This window comes from Dama dama, chromosome 9, assembly GCF_033118175.1.
Source record: "Dama dama isolate Ldn47 chromosome 9, ASM3311817v1, whole genome shotgun sequence".
Lineage (NCBI taxonomy): Eukaryota > Metazoa > Chordata > Mammalia > Artiodactyla > Cervidae > Dama > Dama dama.
Window position 1 is genome coordinate 23,698,782 of NC_083689.1, and position 17,172 is coordinate 23,715,953.

The window sequence follows — 17,172 nt, forward strand, 5'->3', positions numbered from 1 at the left end:
AGCTATGGTTTTTCCAGTAGTCATGTACAGACATGAGAGTTGGGCTATAAAGAAAGCTGAGCACTGAAGAATTGATGCTTTTGAATTGTGGTGTTGGAGAAGACTCTTGAGAGTCCCTTAGATAGCAAGGAGATCCAACTAGTCAATCCTAAAAGAAATCAGCCCTGAATATTCATTGGAAGGACTGATGCTGAAGCTGAAGCTCCAATTGGGCCACCTGATGCAAAGAACTGACTCGTTGGAGAAGACCCTGATGCTGGGAAAAATTGAAGGCAGGAGGAGAAGGGGATGACAGAAGATGAGATGGTTGGATGGCATCACCAACTCGATGGACATGAGTTTGAGTAAGCTCCCGCAGTTGGTGATGGACCAGGAAGCCTGGAGTGCTGCAGTCCATGGGGTTGCAAAGAATTGGACACAACTGGGCAACTGAACTGAACTGAATGGGGCTATAGTAGTTTTAAAAAAATGAAACAGGGACTTCTCTGGTGGTCCAGTGGCTAAGACCCCCATGGTCCCAATGCAGGGGGCCCGGGTTTGATTCCTGGTCAGGGAACTAGATCCCACATGCCTCAACTAAGACCCAGTACAGCTAAATAAATAAATAAGTACTTTTTTTAAATAAAAAAAAATAAATAAAAATCAGGTCTGTTTGACTTTTGTGATATTGCATATAAAGGCTTTAGCACTGAGCTTGACACTTAAGAATGTTATTATGTGTAACTAATTTTTACCACATTACAAACACACATGTTATAAATCATAAATAATATTTTATTTTACTTATTAATATTACTTATCATGATACCATATCACTATTTAATAATGTTAATAGATCAATACAAAATCACACATAATTTGTATGTTCTGCATAATGATAAAAATTAAAGTTACTTATTACATTATTACATAACCATTACTGACATCAAATGTAAGCATATTTAATATAAGTATTACTAGTATGATGATTTTAAACTGTAATTGTTTTTTACATTCGTTATAAATAATGCTCTTAAGTACTACATCAGTCTGGAGAAGGAAATGGCAACCCACTCCAGTATTCTTGCCTGGGATAATCTCACTGACCGAGGGGCCTAGCGGGCTACAGTCGGTGGGGTCATAGAATCGCACTCGACGGAGAGAGAGCACTACAGCAGTATTGGCAGAAATGGCGCTGCTCTTCCACTCCCTGGGCGCGTGAGGGCGCTCGCGACGCGACCGGGGACTCTGACGCACCAGGCCCCGCCCCCGAGTCCCTATTGGCGACGCGCGCAGTGCGTGAGGGCGCAGAGCCTGGCCCCGCCCCGGGCCCGCCCCTCTCTCCCTGGGGCCGGCCCCCTCCCTCCGCTCTCCAGCCGGCGGCGGTTGTTGTTCAGCGGCGGCGGCCGCAGCTCGGGTCGCAGCCTCCGGCCGCCCGGCCGCCCGCCAGCCCGCCGGCGGGTCCGCGCGCGGCCATGGAGCTGGAGGTGCCGGACGAGGCGGAGAGCGCCGAAGCCGGGGCCGTGACCTCGGAGGCGGCCTGGGCGGCGGAGAGCGGTGCGACAGCAGGTAACGGTTCCGGACCTTCCTCCCCTCCCCGCTTCCCTAATGGACCCGCCTGACCCCCCTGCCGGGGCCCAGTGGACCCGTCCGAGCGCTGGAGGGGCGTCGGGACCCGCGGCAGGAAGGCCGGAACGTTCCACTCGGGGGCGCTCGCGGGGGGGATGGAACGCCCCACTCCGGGGCCAGGGGACGCGTTGCCTGGGGCCCGAGGGAGGACGGAACTCCCTGCCTCGGTGGCTCAGGGGTGGCGCCGCCCTTTCCTGGGGTCCTTGGGGAGAGCTGTGGGTCTGGGGGCGGGGGTGGGTGCAGGGCCCCATTCTGGGAGGCTGTGGGTGGAGCAGCCCGGGTTGGAGGCGCGCGGGGAAGATGGGTCCTCACCTCTGGGCGGGGGCAGGTGACCCCCATTTAGGACGCGCCATGGGTGAGTGGGTGCCCTGCCTGCCTCCTGCTGAGGGTGCTGGGGGACGACATCCCACCCGATTTTGTGAGGGGCCTGCTCTACGCGTGGGATTGTGGAGTACCCCCGTTCCGGTGAGGAGCCCTGCCTCCAAAGGGTGATGCGGACCCTCTGTTCCCGGCCGCCCACCTTGCTAGTGTCAGCGCCCGGGCCTCACCTCTTGCTCTGCAAGCGGGCACCCTCTGGGCCCATCTTACTGGTCGTGAAGGGCAGGGGCTGCTGTGGTGGGAATAAGGGGTCTCGAAGGCCAGCCTCCTGACTATCTTATCTTTCTTTGTGGAATTCACCAGACCAGGTTTTTAGTTCACTGGCCTTCTTTCCCTTCCTGGGCCTCAGTTTACTTGTTCTAACAGGAGGGGGTTAGGGGTTGACATCTCCAGACACCTTCAGTGCTAGGGCTCTGCAAGCAGGTGGGGAACAGGCAAGCCCCCAGCCTTTTCTCTGGATGTTGGGAGGGGGCTGTCGTGGCTCTGTCGGGGGTGCTGCTTTCCCCTTCTCCTCTCCTGGGCCTGTATCCCTCGCCCTTCCCTAGAGCAGGTTTCTGGAGGGATACGGCCTCACCCAGCCCTGCAGGCTCCAGGCAGAGCCCAGTCCCTTCCTGGAGGGGCCGGTTCCTTCTTGGTCCAAATTTCAGGCTTCCAAGTATAAAGTTTCCGGATCTGCAGAATTCTCCATTTCCCTCTCCCTCCCCCGCCCCCCCCCCCTCAGGCAGCCCTCGCTGGCGAGTCCCTATGGACACCCACCTGGGGCACCCATCATCCTCCTCCCCCGGGCCTCCCGAAGCTTCCGTGGCAGGCGGGAGATACTGCCACTGCCCAGGAGTTGGGAGAAATGTCTGGAGGAAGAGCTGGAGCGGGGAGCAATCTCCACCCCCCTCCCCAACCCACCCCGGGCTCCGGAGCACTCCCACCGCTCCCCTTCCTGCTACCATCTGGAGCTGCGTGGTGGATGACCCCGTTCAGCTCCACCATCCGGCCCCCACGCCCTGCTTCTTTGCTGGCAGCGATACCCTGGCTCGCCGGCTCCAGACAGCGGAGGGACCCGGCTGAAGTCCCTTCTCAGCCCCCTGACCTCCACCAGCAGTTCTCTGCCCTATATGGGCAGAGACAAAACAGCCTAGGACGCAGTGACCACAGGAAAGCCACACAGCAAACGTCTGTCTTATCAGGGGCTAGGTGATGGGGGCAGATAAAGTTCCAGGGCCCGGCTGTGGTCGGGTCTGAGCACAGGGACTTGACCAGTGAGAGCCCCCGCCACCCCGACCCCTGCCTGTCCCCAAATCCACAGAAACCCAACTCCCACAGCTGATGGCTTATTTCACTCACTGTAGGGTCAAGAACTGCCTCTCCTTTGCTGAACCCATTTCTGTTAAGTTTGGGGAACAACTGTCCACGCCTTTCCTGCTGCTCACACAGATGCGTACATACACAACCGGGGCTGCTCATTTACCAAGGGGTTCGGAGGGTACCCTCACACCTTGGCATTAGTGACGGTTGGGGCTGGAAAGTTCTTTGTTGTGGGGACACCATCCTGGATGCTGTGGGGAGTGGAGCAGCATCCCTGCCCCCACTCACTCGATGCCAGGAGCCCCCCAGTCCTGATGACCACAGACCTCCTCCCCAGACATCACCCGTGTTCCCTGGAGATGCAGCCACCCAGGGTGAGGCCTGCTGCACTTCCCGTATCATTCTGTGCCTTGCTGGCTTTTTTATCCACAGTATGTATCCTCCCCCCCCCGCCCCCCATGTTGGTATCAGTTCTTTTCGGAGAGAGAGAATCCAGCGCTATGATTGAGAGGGTAGAAACTCTGTAGCTTGCCTGAGCTCCACTTAGGTGCTCCGTGACCTCCAAGGTCAAATGCCTTGATCTCTCTGAGCCTCAGTGTCCCCATCTGTAAAATGGGGCCACGCCGCCGGCAGTACCTGCATTAGCACGTCAGCAAGTGGATAGTGCTTGGGGAACTTTAGCAACAGCCCACGCCAGTTAGGCCTTACTGACTCAGAGGGCTTCCTGGTGGGGGACAGTTGGGTGGTGTCTGGAGCCGGCTTTGCTGTCACTGCCGTACTGCAGTAAACGCCCTTGAACGTGGCCTGGTGCCGTGGTGCTTTCATCTCTAGAGGTTGGAGTCCCTGCCTCTGAGTGGCTGGGTCAGGGGCAAGCAGGTTGACGCTTGGGGGCTTTGTGGAGAGTCCCGGCAGGGCTGAGAGAGCCTGACTGTCTGTGTGCCCACAGCCTTGCCAGCTCCACTCCGGATGTTATCAGCCTCAGTCACTGGGGCCAATCTGATGGGAGTTAAATGTTAGTGGTGTTTAGAATCTGGTTACTTTAAATGCCTAGGTTCCCAAGGCCTGGTCCAGGGAAGGCCTGCTGGGCTTCTCTGCTGGCTCTTGGGGGCTGTATGGGGTGTCTGGCTCCAGCAAGGATCTCAGGGAGGGCTGGGCCTTGTGGGGGCCCATGAGCTGCCTGTGGGCTTCGGCTGTGCTATGGTCTGGTGCTTCTGAGCTATTTCCCTCCTGCCCTTCTTGCTACCATGATATTTCAGAACAGTCAGCTTCGTCCCACAGACCCCCAACCCCTTCCCACGTTTAACTTGGTGGCAGATTTTGTCGGCTTTGCCTCCAAATAGACTGAAAATCCACCCACTTCCCCCCACCCCTCTGACTCCACCTGGTTTAGCCCCATCCTTATGGCTGGCCTGATCTCCTGTCTCTTCCTGTGTTCCCTGCCACTCAACTCCAGAAGGCTCTGCCCTTCCTCTGCCACAGCCCTCCAGGGTCCCACCTCCCTGGGGTAAAAGCCCAGGTCCTCCCCAAGGCCATGCATGTCTTGCCCTCCCCTCTTCGCTCGCTCCCCTTCTCTCACTCTGTAACAGACACCCAGGCCTCCACCCTGCTCCTCCAGCACACCAGACCCAGTCCTGCCCCAGGGCCTTTGCACCTGCTGTGCTCTCTGCCCGGGATGCTTGTCTTTCATATCCCTGTCTTTGCTTCTGGAGCCCTTCCAGGTTTTGCTCTGACATCTCCTCTCAGGCTTCCCCTGATGGTTGAGGGGCCTGAAGGAGGGTCAGGAAGCCAGCACGGCCCAGGCAAAGGCCTGAGTGGCTTGAAGAGCAGTGGGGGCCATCATGGCTGGGCGGGCGGGGCCTCCTCATGAGGCCTCCTCTGCAGCTGTGGGTAGATGGTAACCTGGGGCTGTGGCCGCCCTCGTCCCCTCGCTGAGTCAGCTACAGCCTTTGGAGGCAGAAGGGTCCCAGTTCTGATCCCACCCTGGCCGCTTTCTAGTGATGTGACATCCGGCACTTGGGCCAGCACACTCAGTCCTCTCTGTAAAGCAGCCTCTCTGTGCCTTTCTTGGAGGGCTGGGCCAGGCGGATTGACATGTAGAGCCCTGGAAGGCTGGGTGGAGACCTGCTCAAGGGACCACTTCCCTCAGAACCTGGACGGGCAGGGCCGATGTCCAACTCGGCTCATGGGGTCGTGTGGTTATTTGTCACTCTGTGCCTGGTGTGGCCTGTTGGACATTCGTGGAGGCTAGCTGGGGTGGGGGTCAGGTACCAGGGCTCCCTTGCTCTCAGGTTGGTGGGGGTCAGGGTGCGATGGCAAGCAGGTGAGACCGGGGTCGTAGACTGAGGCCCGAGTCCATCCCACCTGCCAGTCTTTGTCACGTCTCGTTGGCGCTTGGCCAGGCCCTGTCACTTGCCTGTCGTCCACAGGGTATCCAGCTGCAGCAGCAGAGCTGAGTGTTGAGATGGCCTCGTGGCCTGTGATGTCGGGGACACTTGCTAACTGGTGCTCTATGGAAGATGCCTGCCAACCCTTGAGTCAGACCACACTGGCTCCAAGGGAGCTGTGTGGGCAGTGAAAGGGGCATTATGGCCCCAGGGGGTGACCAGGAGCTGCTGCCTTGGAGCTGTCAGGGGAGCAGGTGACCCGAGGGAGAAATAGCAGCCATGTCAAACATTTAGGCAGGAGATCAGCTGGGCAAAGGCCCTGGGGCAGGAATGAGCATGGTGGGGCTGGCCTCACTCAGGTTCTGGTCTGAGTCCAGTTGATGGCACTGGCGGGTGTGAGCAGGGTGGTAGGTCACACTCCAGAGGGATCACACTTGGGTGGCTTGGTAGGGAGAAGGCTGTGGGGCTGGGGGCCTGGACGGGGGTCTTGTGGGGGTGGAGGAAGATGAGAGAGTCTGCACCCTGGAGTTGATGACGGCGGATAGGGAAGGGCCCAAGAAGGAGCCGGTCTGGGGGTCCAGGCTCTGGCAGGCTTGTGCTGATGGGGGAAGGGCAGGTCTGGTGGGCTTCCCAGGACTCCTGAGGCAGGTGGAGGCCCACGGGACCTTGGGTGGGGTGGCCTGAGGCTCGGCCTGACTCACTCTTGCCTGGGCCAAGGACTGTGTACCTCTTTCCACCTCGCAAGGTGAGCACAATGGGGTCCCAAAGATTTGGTAGGGCAGGAAGAGGTGGGACCCACCTCCCCTGGCAGCGCTCATTAAGTGACAGCATTTACCAGCCTGGGGACTGAGGATCCAGAGTGTCTGGACTCCAGGTCCCCCTGTTCCCCAAGCCCAGCCCCAGCTGCATGTCACCACTCATAACAGTCCAGGTTGGAACCCTGCTGGGAATTTCCGGGCTGCTGCCAGCTGGGCTTCGGGGCTTGAGGTGAGACCGCCCACGTTGGGGATTACTGGCCTGGGGATTAGCCAAGGGGCCCTTGCACTAATTAGGCACCACCAGGCCGCCTGGAGAAGTTAGGGTCCAACCTGAGGAACCAGGTGCCAGAGGGAGCAGGAGGGCATCTGGGGACCTGGCGTCTGGCTCTGACCCAGGAAGGGGACCCCAGCATTAGTCACAGTCGTGCCTCACTCAGTCACATACTCATCATGTCCATATGTGGGCCTTGATCCTGGGGGCCGGGGTTGTCCTTGAAAGTTAGGCTGTGGGATGCAGGGCGAGTGTTCGTGTACATGTGGGTGCTGAAGAGTGGCTAGGCCAGGTGCTGGAGCCAGTCTGAGTGAGACAGCATGGTCCCTGTGTGTGGGGGGGGTTGCTGGTGGGGTGCATGGAGACAGTAAATGAAAGAGGAAAAGAGGTATAATGCTGCTAGGGGGAAGAGAAGAGCAGAGAAGGGGAGAGAAAGGACAGAGGGGTGTGCACTATGGAGTGTGGGGAGGGGCTTCCAGCACGTGCAAAGGCCCTGGGGCAGACCATGTTGGAGGAACATAGAGGAGGCTTGTGTGTCTGGAGCAGAGCCGGGAGGGGAGGTCAAGGAGGGGACAGGCAGGTTGTGCAGGGCCTCATGGGCCTGGGGGAGGACATGGGCTTTTTCCCCAGGGAATTGGGAGCCCTGGAGGGCTGTGGGCAGAGGAGGGGTGGGGCCTGACTTAGGTGCTCACAGACTGAGCCACAGTAGGAGACAGACTGTGGGGAGGGAGGAGGGAGGGTGGCACCGGGGCAGAGGGGACTGTGCGGGTCCTGGTGGGTAGGGCTGGGGCTCAGGTGGAGGCAGGAGTGATTCAGAGTAGATTTTAGAAGCCAAATTGACAGGACTGATTGAAGAGTTGAGCATGGAGGAGCAAGAGACAGTGGGGAGTAGGGGGTGACTCCCATGTTGTGATCTGCGCCCCAGAAAGACAAATTGCCTCGTCTGAGGTGGCGGATGGGCTGGGAGCAGGTGTGGGGGACTGTCAGGTGCAGTGTTAGTATGAGGCATAGAGAAGTGCATGAGGGCAGAGGTCCCAATCTGGAGCCCGGGGGGTGGTGGGCAGGTGGCTTTGGGGCGGGGAGGTGGGGGCGAGGTAGGGCCAGGGCCTCCCTGCGTGGAGCGATGACCGGGCAGCTGAAGTCCCCATTTGGGGACACGTCTTAGTGCCTCTGGTAGGACATGGCCTTTTCAACCTGTGGCCACTGGAGGGAAGGTGACCAGGGAGCGGGCGTCCCAGCAGCCCCGGGAGGTTCATGGGGGAAGCAGGATCCAGGCTTGCCTTCCTCTCGGGGTCCCGTGAGGGTTAGATGAGTCAGCCCACAGGAGCTGTCCAGGACAGGGCCCAGCCACTGGGGGCAGGTGGTCTGGGGGCACCCGCCAGGGCAGGAAGCTGAGTGGGCTGTCTCTGGGGTCCCTCTGCCACCGGCCAGGGGCTGGGATGGATGTGGAGAGAGCAGGGGCCTTTATCGGGGTGTCCTCAGAATAGGAGGGACGATCAGGGTCAGCACCCTGAGCCAGCTTAGGGTTGACTGGTTTGATGGCAGTGGCTCTGGGATGTGGGGTGAACCCTGACTGGGCCTGGCCTGGCCGGGAGTGGTTGGGGTGGGGCCCTCAGGCTTGTGTGTGAGCAGGATGAGGAGGGGGAGGGTGTGAACCATGGTGGCTTGGTTTGCACAGCACACATGTGCTCATGGGCAAGTTGTTTGTGATCTGGGAGTTGGCTGACTCTAGGAGGGACAGCCCCCAGGTCTGCAGGGCCCCCAAGATGTTGGAGCATTGTTAAGATGCATGTGATTAGATTAACCCCAGGTGAACTGTTCTGAGCTCCCTCCAGCAAGGGTAAGAGCGCAGCGCCTCTTTCATTTTTTCCATCTTTGCTGAACTTACACACAAAAGGATGTCTTGATGTAGTTGCAACTTGTGTATATATATCTCTCATATTAATACATATCGAAACTGAGTCAGAGAAAACATGAATCAGAGGGAAAGGTTTTCACGTATTGTTTCATCTTAATGTTTCATCTTCATTTTGTTGAAAGTGTGTCCTGGGACTTCTCTGGTGGTCCAGTGGTTAAGATGCTGCGCTTCCATTGCCAGGAGTACGGGTTCGATTCTTGGTCAGGGAACTAAGATCCCATATGCAAAGTGGCATGGCCATAAAATAGAAAAAAAGAAAGAAAAACGTGTCCCAGCACAAGGAGCAGAAAAACCTAAGATAAAGGGACCTACCCACTGAGGTCAGATGCATTCCATCCTACACATCTCAGGACTCTTACCTCATTTTCTGGGAATTGCATATCAGTTGCTTCATATGTTTTCCATTTTCAAATTATTTATCAGTCTTTTACTTATTGATCTGTAGGAGCTGGGCTTCCCTTTTGGCTCAGCTGGTAAAGAATCTGCCTGCAATTTGGGAGACCCAGGTTCAATCCCTGGGTTGGGAAGATCCCTGGAGAAGGGAAAAGCTACCCACTCCAGTATTCTGGCCTGGAGAATTCCGTGGACTAGTGCATGGGTCGCAAAGAGTCAGACATGACTGAGCGACTTCACTTTATGTATTATGGAAGGTTTATTTATTTTTTTAATCCATGATACAAGTAGCTTCTCCCCATCTTCTCTTACAGTGATTTTTGATGCCAGGGAGATATTTTGTTTTCATGTGGTCACATTTATCATTGTCTCTCCTTCTATGGTTTCTCAGGTTGGTGTCGTTTGTGCTGAGGTTACAGTTAAATTCTGTAACTGTAAAATTGTAAATTCTGTAAAAACTGTAACTGAGGTTACAGTTAAATTCCTCTAGTACTTCTATAATTTTACTTTTTTCCCTTTATGTTTAAATTCCTGTTAGGTTTGGAGTTTATTCTGGCATGAGATGTGTGAGGGTTTAATCGAGCAGAGTGCTCCCGGGCAGTTCTGGGTCATCCCAGCCCCTCTTCCTGGATAATCTGCTTTCCTCCCGCTGGCAAATGTCACCTCGATCGCAGGCCAGACTCCGGCGAGGGGCTGGTCTATTTCTGGACTTTTATTCGATTCCTCTCGTCTGCCTCTGCCTTCATGCAGAAGTCGTGCCTTCAGCTGCAAGTAATAACACGTTTACCAGGAGAAAAGCTGCAGTGAGACCTGCAGTTGGTGGAAAGTGAGCGTTTGTTTCTGTCTCGACCCTGCATCTCTGCAGAGGCAATGACTGTTATTCTGGGTGTTTACCTGTCTCTGTGTATATTATTATCCTTTCGACATTTTACTTTGAAAACTTTGAAACCTTCTCAGAGTTGTGGGCGACATTCTGGCGACACCCACCTGCCCTCTGCCATGAAGTCCAGGGGAAGGAGGACACGCAGGGCCGGGCTCCCTAGGGCTCTGTCACCCAGTGTCACGACTGATCCCCACGCAGCCTAGTCTGACACCAGCTGTTGATTCAGTCAGAAATGCAGAAAGCCTGGCACTAAAGAGACCCCGCAAAGGACCCTTGTCTGAGGGCTGAACCCAGCAGCCAGGGCGTCACCTCACTGGGCACATGGGGAGCATTTTAGGACCTTGCTGATCTGCATGTACCTGGGAGTGAACATGTGAGTTACAGGTACATTCCAACCGCTAGGTAGACCTGCAGATGGGGAATCTGTGAGTAAGGAGGACGGAGGAGGCCGGGCTGTGTGCCCCATAAACAATGAGGCTCTCTGAGCCCAGCACAGGGTCACGTGGAGGAAATGGAACATGGGACAAAATTCAGTTCCATGAATTAACCCAGGCCGTCCTGCGTGGTAACATCTGCTTCCTCCCTGGGACTCCATCCAGGATCACACTCAGCATTTGGGGTCAGTGGGACCCTCTGAGGGCCCCTCTGTGACCCTAACCTCAGATGGCCACCCATACCCTGCCACCTGTGGAGCCACTGGGCATGTGCCTGGTGACCCTGCCCTCCTCCTGGGAAGGGAACCTGTCCTTGCCTGCTCTTCCAGGAAGCCCACTTGATTTTCCTGGCCAAGGCTGCCCCCATACCCTTAGACCTTTCACGTGATGGCCGTGTGGTGACCGTCCACTGCCCTCTGGGTTGTCTCTGCCTGAGCTGCGGGCCCTGAACTCTTGACAGCAGACCTGTGCTTGCTCCCGATGGCTGTTCTGCTGTCTGTGGTGAAGGTTCTGGAACCTTCTTTCTCTCAGGGCCCACAGAGTCCTGGATGAACACCCCTGCCCCCGCCCCCCTTGCCATCCCCGACCCTGTCCTGTGCAAGGCTTCCTGTTTACCGCTCTGGAGACACTCTGTACACTGAGATGGGGGGGTGGTGTGGGCTGCCGGTCAGGACTTGGCCCCACCTGCACGCTCCCCTCCAGCCACATCAGACCCTGTCTGCTGTTCCTGGAGAGTGTCCCATCCCGTCACCACAGGGCCTTTGTGTGTGCTGCCCACTGCATCCCCCCACCCCCCAAGAATTCAGCTCTCATGATTTTTCTCTTCTGTGAAGCTGCCGTGTGTTTCTGGCACAAAATACAGATCTGGCTCCACCCTCAGGCCCACCCCAGGCACCTCTCTCACCAGCACCCCCCACCTCCCACTCCCTCCACCCCCACCCACAGTGCAGGTTCAATCCCTGGTCAGGGAACTAGATCCCACATGCCACAGCTAAGATCTGGCACAGCTGAATAAATAAATATTTTAAAAATACTTTATTGCTAAAAAACTTTACTGGCTATCTGAGCCTTTAGAAAGTAGTAATCATTTTGTGGTGGTAACATCAAAGATCGCTTACGACAGGTCACTGTACCAAGTATAATAGTGATAAAGTTTGAAACGTGAGAATTAACAGAATGTGACTCAGAGACTTGAAGGGAGCAAATGCTGTTGGGTAAACGACGCTGGCACACCTGCCCAATGCAGGGTGCCCACAGACGTGCAGTGTGAGAAGCACGTGGTGTCTGCCCTGTGCAATGAGGCGAGGTTGGGCTGCAGACCTCAGTCTGCACTTAGGCGTTTTCCTAAACACTTTTTTGGGGTAACAGCTTTGTTGAGATAGAATTCACATGCCACTTGGTTTTACCTATTCAAAGTGTGTAATTCAGTGGTTTTACTATATTCACAGAGTGGTGCAACCATCACCACAGTCGATTTTAGAATACTTTCATCACCCCAGAAGGAAACCCGTCCCCATGAGCAGTGACCCTCCATCCCTTCCCCCAGCCCCTGACAACCAGGGACCCACTCTCTGTGTCTGTGGACCTGCCTGTTCTGGACGTTTCCCATCAGTGGAGTCACACCCTGTGTGTCCTTCTGTGTCTGTTTCTCTCACTGAGCATCGTGTCCTCAGGGTGCTTCTCCGTGGTAGCGAGTGTCAGGGCTTCTCTCCTTTTCGTGGCCGAGTGATGCTCCTGGGGTGGAGGGACACATGTGTTTATCTGCCCGTCCGTGGACAGTCGGGCTGTTTGCACCTCTCGGCCGGTGTGGCTCGTATGCTGAGAACATTTGTGTAGAGCTCTTATGTAGACACGGGTCCTCATGTCTCTTGGGCGGACACCCAGCTTCGGGGCTGCTGGGTCAGATGGAAACTCCGGTTACCCTTCTGAGGAGACACCGCTCTGTTCCCACTCAGCTGCACCAGTCCCCCTGCCCCATCCTCATTGTGGGGTGGGGGTGGGCGCTCACGATGATCTCCAGGTGAGTTTCCCTGACGGTCAGTGAACATCTCTTGCTTGTTGGCCATTCATGTCTCCTCCTTGGAGAAATGTCTGTTCAAATCCTTTGCTTCTTTTCTTTTTTCTGTCCTTCTTTTAATTTTTTTTCTTTTTTTTTTTTGATGTGGACTATTTTAAAGTCTTCCTTGAATTTGTTGCAATATGCTTTCTGTTTTATGGTTTGGTGCCTTGGCCATGTGATATGTAGAATCTCAGTTCCCTGACCAGGGATCAGACCCACACCCGCTGCATCGAAAGGCGAAGTCTTAACCACGAGGAACTGCCATGAAGTCCCTGCTTGTCTTCCAGTTGGGTTGGTTTTCGTTTCATCACTCTATTGTAGACCCTCTTTCTGTGGTCTTTACATGAGCCCCTCCTCGGGCAGATGATCCACAGTGCTCCCTCCTGTTCTGTGGGTGGTTGTCTCACCTCCGCAGTGGTGCCGGTGGAAGCACAGATGCATTTCATTGTGACCAGGCCCCATTTCTCTCTTCCTTGGCTGCTGGTTCCCTGAATGTTGTAGCTGAGAAATCCCTGCCTGACCTGGGGTCATGAGGATTTACCTTGTTTTCCTCTGAGGGTTTTATGGCCTTAGCCCTCACATTCTTTTAGGTTTGTGATGCGTTTGGGTTAGTTTTGTGTTGCTGTGAGCGGGACCCCAGTCTGGGAAGAGCTGCAGGTGGACCCTAATCACCAACCACGCATGGGTCCTGCAGTGATAGATGTGGCCGGGCTGTCCCCTCCCTGCCCTCGCCTCTTGTCGCTCACTCTGTTCTGGCCTCAACAGCCTCTGGCTGACCCCCAGCTCCGCAGTCACAGTCCTGCCTCAGGACCTTGGTGCTAGCTTCTCCTGCTGCTGGGAGGCTGTGCGGCTCTCAGATGGCTGGTTCCTTCCCAGCTCTCCATGAATGCACTTGTGGCTCAGGCTGGAGTCTGCTGTCTGGCGTCAAGTGCATCCTCCTTTCTTGGTCCTGAGTGACCTCTGGTGAGTGACCTGGCCTCTCTGAGCTTCGACCTCCACATCTGCTGTGTAGAGGTGATGATAGCACTGATCTTGTGGGCTGATGGGCAGTTTCAGTAAATCAGCAGCACTGGCCTCATCGCATGGTCACGCTCAGCAGTAACTGTTCCTGGGCCCTCATCCTGTTGCTCCAGCGGGCCAGAGCTGGAGGCCCACACGGCAGGCTGTACCCCAAGGCTCCTGCCCCCGTCTGCCCTCTGAGCCAAGCCTGCCTGCCCTGGCGCAAGACCTCGACATGATTCCTGGGGTCACCACCAGGGGGAGAGGGTGGGTGCTTCTGTCCATGGTGGTGCCAGGTGCCTGCTCCCTGGGCTGCAGCCATGCAGGAGATGTGACTGCTCCCCTCTAAGGGAGCAGCTGCTGGAGGAGCAGAGGTACAGGAGAAGGTTTAAACCAGGCAGGGTGTGACTTAGGATCAGCGGCAGGGAGTGGGGTCAGGGGCCAACTTCAGCCAGTGGTCAGGGAAGGCCTCTCTGAGGAGGTGCCATTTGATCCAGGCCTGATCTGTGAGCTGGGGTAGAGTGTTCCAGAAAGAGGAGAAGCATGTGCAAAGACCCTGGGGCAGGACTGTGCCTGGCACGTGTGAGGAGCAGTGAGGGGGCCACGTGGTGGGAACGCAGGGAGTAAGCGCAGGAGGAGGAGGAGTGAGGGCCGGAGGACCCCCATATGGACTGCTCTCCATCTCCGTCTCTGTTCTTCCGCTTTGTCCCTCAGGGGCCATGCGGAGACCAGGTAGCATCCGTTAGTTACTGCCGTGTGACATTACCCCAGAGCTGCTTCATGGCTTAAAACAGTGATAAACACCTGTCATTTCCCACTTTCTGTGGGTCGGGAATCCGAAGGTGGCTTATCCCCACACCTCGTGGCTGCATCTCTTATGAGGTCGTAGTGAGGCTGTGGGCCAGGCTGGAGGAGCCGCCCCCAGGATGGAGCCTCCATTCCCTCATCTGTAAAATGGGACATTCCTAACCCCTGTCTCATCACATGGGCCTGTGTGGTCAGCCTGGCTCAAGGGACCTCAAAGGGCAGGAGCCCCTGTGACACCCCCGGAGCCCAGCCAGGCAGTGGGGACCTGGCTCGGCTGCCAGCTTGCCAGGGACTTTGGGCGGGTCCAGGCCCTTGGGTTCTGGAGGCCCCCTGGGAAGTGGAGCCTGGGACTGAATGTGAGAACAGCCCCCACCTGGCTGGCAGCACCACCCCACCAGCGAGCAGGAGACTTCCAGCCGTGGCCCCCATCTCACCCTGAAGCCCTCGTCCACTGGAATCCGGTGTGGCGTGTGTCGTCTGGCGTGATGTGTGTCGTCTGGTGCAGTGTGTGTTGCCCAGCACAGGCTGCCGGAAAGTAAAAATACATCTGGGAGGAAAACTGGGCCAGGAAGCCTTGTACACCAGCCCTGAGACAGCACATGACCCTCCACTGGACGCCTGCGGGGTGAGCGGGGCGCTATCCCTGGGCACTCTGGCCACTGTCCTCCAGTCTGGCCCCTGTCTGCTGTCCGCCTCCTGAGCACTGGGCCCCGTGCCCTGGTTTCCCCTGGGGAGCCCCTTCCCACCCTGCCAGGCAGAGTGCTGCGGCTCTGGGTGAGCAGGACCAGGCCCTACTGAGTCAGAACCTCCCCGCCCTGGGACTTCGCAGGGACAAGAGGAAGGGGCAGCTGGTCCACCCCTGGGCCCAGGCATCTGCTGGGGGGTCAGCACCAAGGGCAGCAGTGCTGAGACGGGGAGACAGAGCCCCGCGAGGCTTGAAGCCCATCACCCGACCTCTCTGGTCTTGCTGGGTTGCAGACCTTTTTTGTGAGGGGCTGGGTGGTCTGTGTGGGAGTTGATGCAGCTGTGATTGTGAATGAGCGGGAGGGGCCATGCGCCAGTAAGACCTTTTAACCACTGCGGTGAGTTTGGTCCGCGGGGCAGGTTGCTGGCTCTTGACTCACATCAGCAAGTATTCTTCCCCCCACACCCACCTTGTTTCTTCCAGCAGCATCTGTTGTGCTTCTGTCTCGACTCACATCTGAATACCCCTTCTCTGAGCCCAGTTTCTCCCTCTGAATAGGAGAGACTGGCAGGGTGTTGCTTGGGACAGGCTGGTCAGGAAGTACCACAGTCCATGGCTGTACTGGCCTCCAGCCCTTCATCTGATGTCCAGCTTGACGGAATGTGTTGGAGACACGTGTGGGCTGCATTCCTACCGCTCTTCCCCAAGGCTCCTGATAGGGCGTACTCTTAGCTTCCTCCATGCAGCCCTCCCGGGTTTCTCACTCAGCTGATACTCACTGAGGTTCACACCATGCCCAGCCCTGGGCAGGTGCAGAGGCATCCAGGGCGGAAAGTGGAGCTTTTGGTGGAGTTGGGAGGGCACTAGGGGCAGGATTGTGGTATGTTATGCAGAAGGGGTGATCCAGGCCACCAGGGCAGGATAGAGCTGGGATTGCTGCGGCCCCAAGACAGGCGTAGGGAAGGTTGGCTCTGCCCAGGTGTGAACCAGACACGGCTTCCCTCTCCTTAGTGCCTGTATCACAGGGGTGGAGCCATGCCTTACCCAGTGATGGTCTGGGCCCAGTGGAAGACCTCGCACAACCAGGCACGTCTGACCAGCGCAGAGCAAGTCACTTATCAAACCCCCCAGGCCCTGGGGCTTGCTGGCTGCGCAGCCTCAGTCAGGCTATGTGGCTCTGACCCCATTATCTGGAAACTGGACACCAGAACCTCCTCCACCTGTCTTACCCCGCACCGGCCCCCCCCCCCCCGCCCCCGCTCCAGCCTCGGGGTAGCTATCAGTGCAGCCAGCAGTGACCTTGCAGCCTTTGAAGTCACCAGGCCAATGGGCCTCAGCCTCCCCAGCTGTAAAGTGGGTCGAATGGCAGTTATCTCCTGGAGGTGGTGAGAAGGTTGGAGACTTGGCTGGATCGACCCTAACCCGGGGAGGCTGTGTGTGTGTGTGTGTGTGTGTGTGTGTGTGTGTGTGTGTGTGTGCGCGCACGCGCGCCCTTGAGTGCGCATGCTATAGCCTTTCATTACAATGCACTTCAAACAGAAGACAAAACAGACAGGATAGTACAAGTATAAATGCATTTTTATCATGAAATATTTTAAATACCAGAGAGTAATATAATAAGCACCCACTTCCAGGCTCTGCCCCCTGTCCCACACATCTTTATGTGTGCTCCAGGTCTCCCCCAAGCACTGCCTGTGTCAAGTCAGGTCATCCCCTGGGTGCCGTCCTGGGCGCTGCAGGGTGCTGGGCACACCTCGGCCCCATACACTGGATGCCAGGAGCCCCCAGTCATGACAATCACAGACGTCCCCAGACATTGCGCAGTGTCCCCTGGGGGCAGGATCACCAGGGTGAGAACCGCCTTTAGGGCACTCCCCTCACCCGGACTCCTGGTTGGCCTCTGCTGGGTCTCCTGTGACCCGTCACAGAAAATGTTTGCTGACTCCTGACTTAAGGGAGAAACAAAGATTTGTTTAACCTGTATAGTAATACATTGGTGTCTTTTATATTATTTTGGATTTTTCTGGGCACTTAAACTCTTTTCTTACTAAACATCAGGCAAGGAGCCAGTTCCCTCTGGAGTATTTTATGCCTAAAGCAGGACCCTGGACATAGGGGATGCTCACTGAGTTTGTTAGGTGTGCTCATCATGTATGGCCACTGCTGCTCACTGCTCACTGGGGTCACTCACATTTGTGGGCAGAACCTCAAAAAATATTTCTCTCCAGTTTGAAAGTACCTGACAGGAAAGGTCAAAATTCACCTTTAATGTGGAGGAAAAATATTTTTTTAAGAA

The 17,172-nt window shown here is 56.3% G+C and overlaps 1 protein-coding gene across 7 annotated transcripts in view; it reads left to right on the plus strand.

The window, feature by feature from the left end:
• The first annotated feature begins 1,413 nt into the window (after nt 1-1,413).
• The window catches only part of PIP5K1C (phosphatidylinositol-4-phosphate 5-kinase type 1 gamma), a 45,245-nt gene continuing 29,486 nt past the window's right edge, over nt 1,414-17,172 (plus strand). For 3 of the 7 annotated variants that reach the window (XM_061150687.1, XM_061150688.1, XM_061150686.1), the window contains exon 1: nt 1,415-1,548. In XM_061150687.1, coding sequence (XP_061006670.1) covers nt 1,455-1,548 — 94 coding nt within the window. In that variant the 5' untranslated portion in view covers nt 1,415-1,454. Of the gene's footprint in view, nt 1,549-17,172 lie in introns of all 7 variants that reach the window. The other 4 variants (XM_061150689.1, XM_061150692.1, XM_061150693.1 and 1 more) reach the window with 4 other exon arrangements.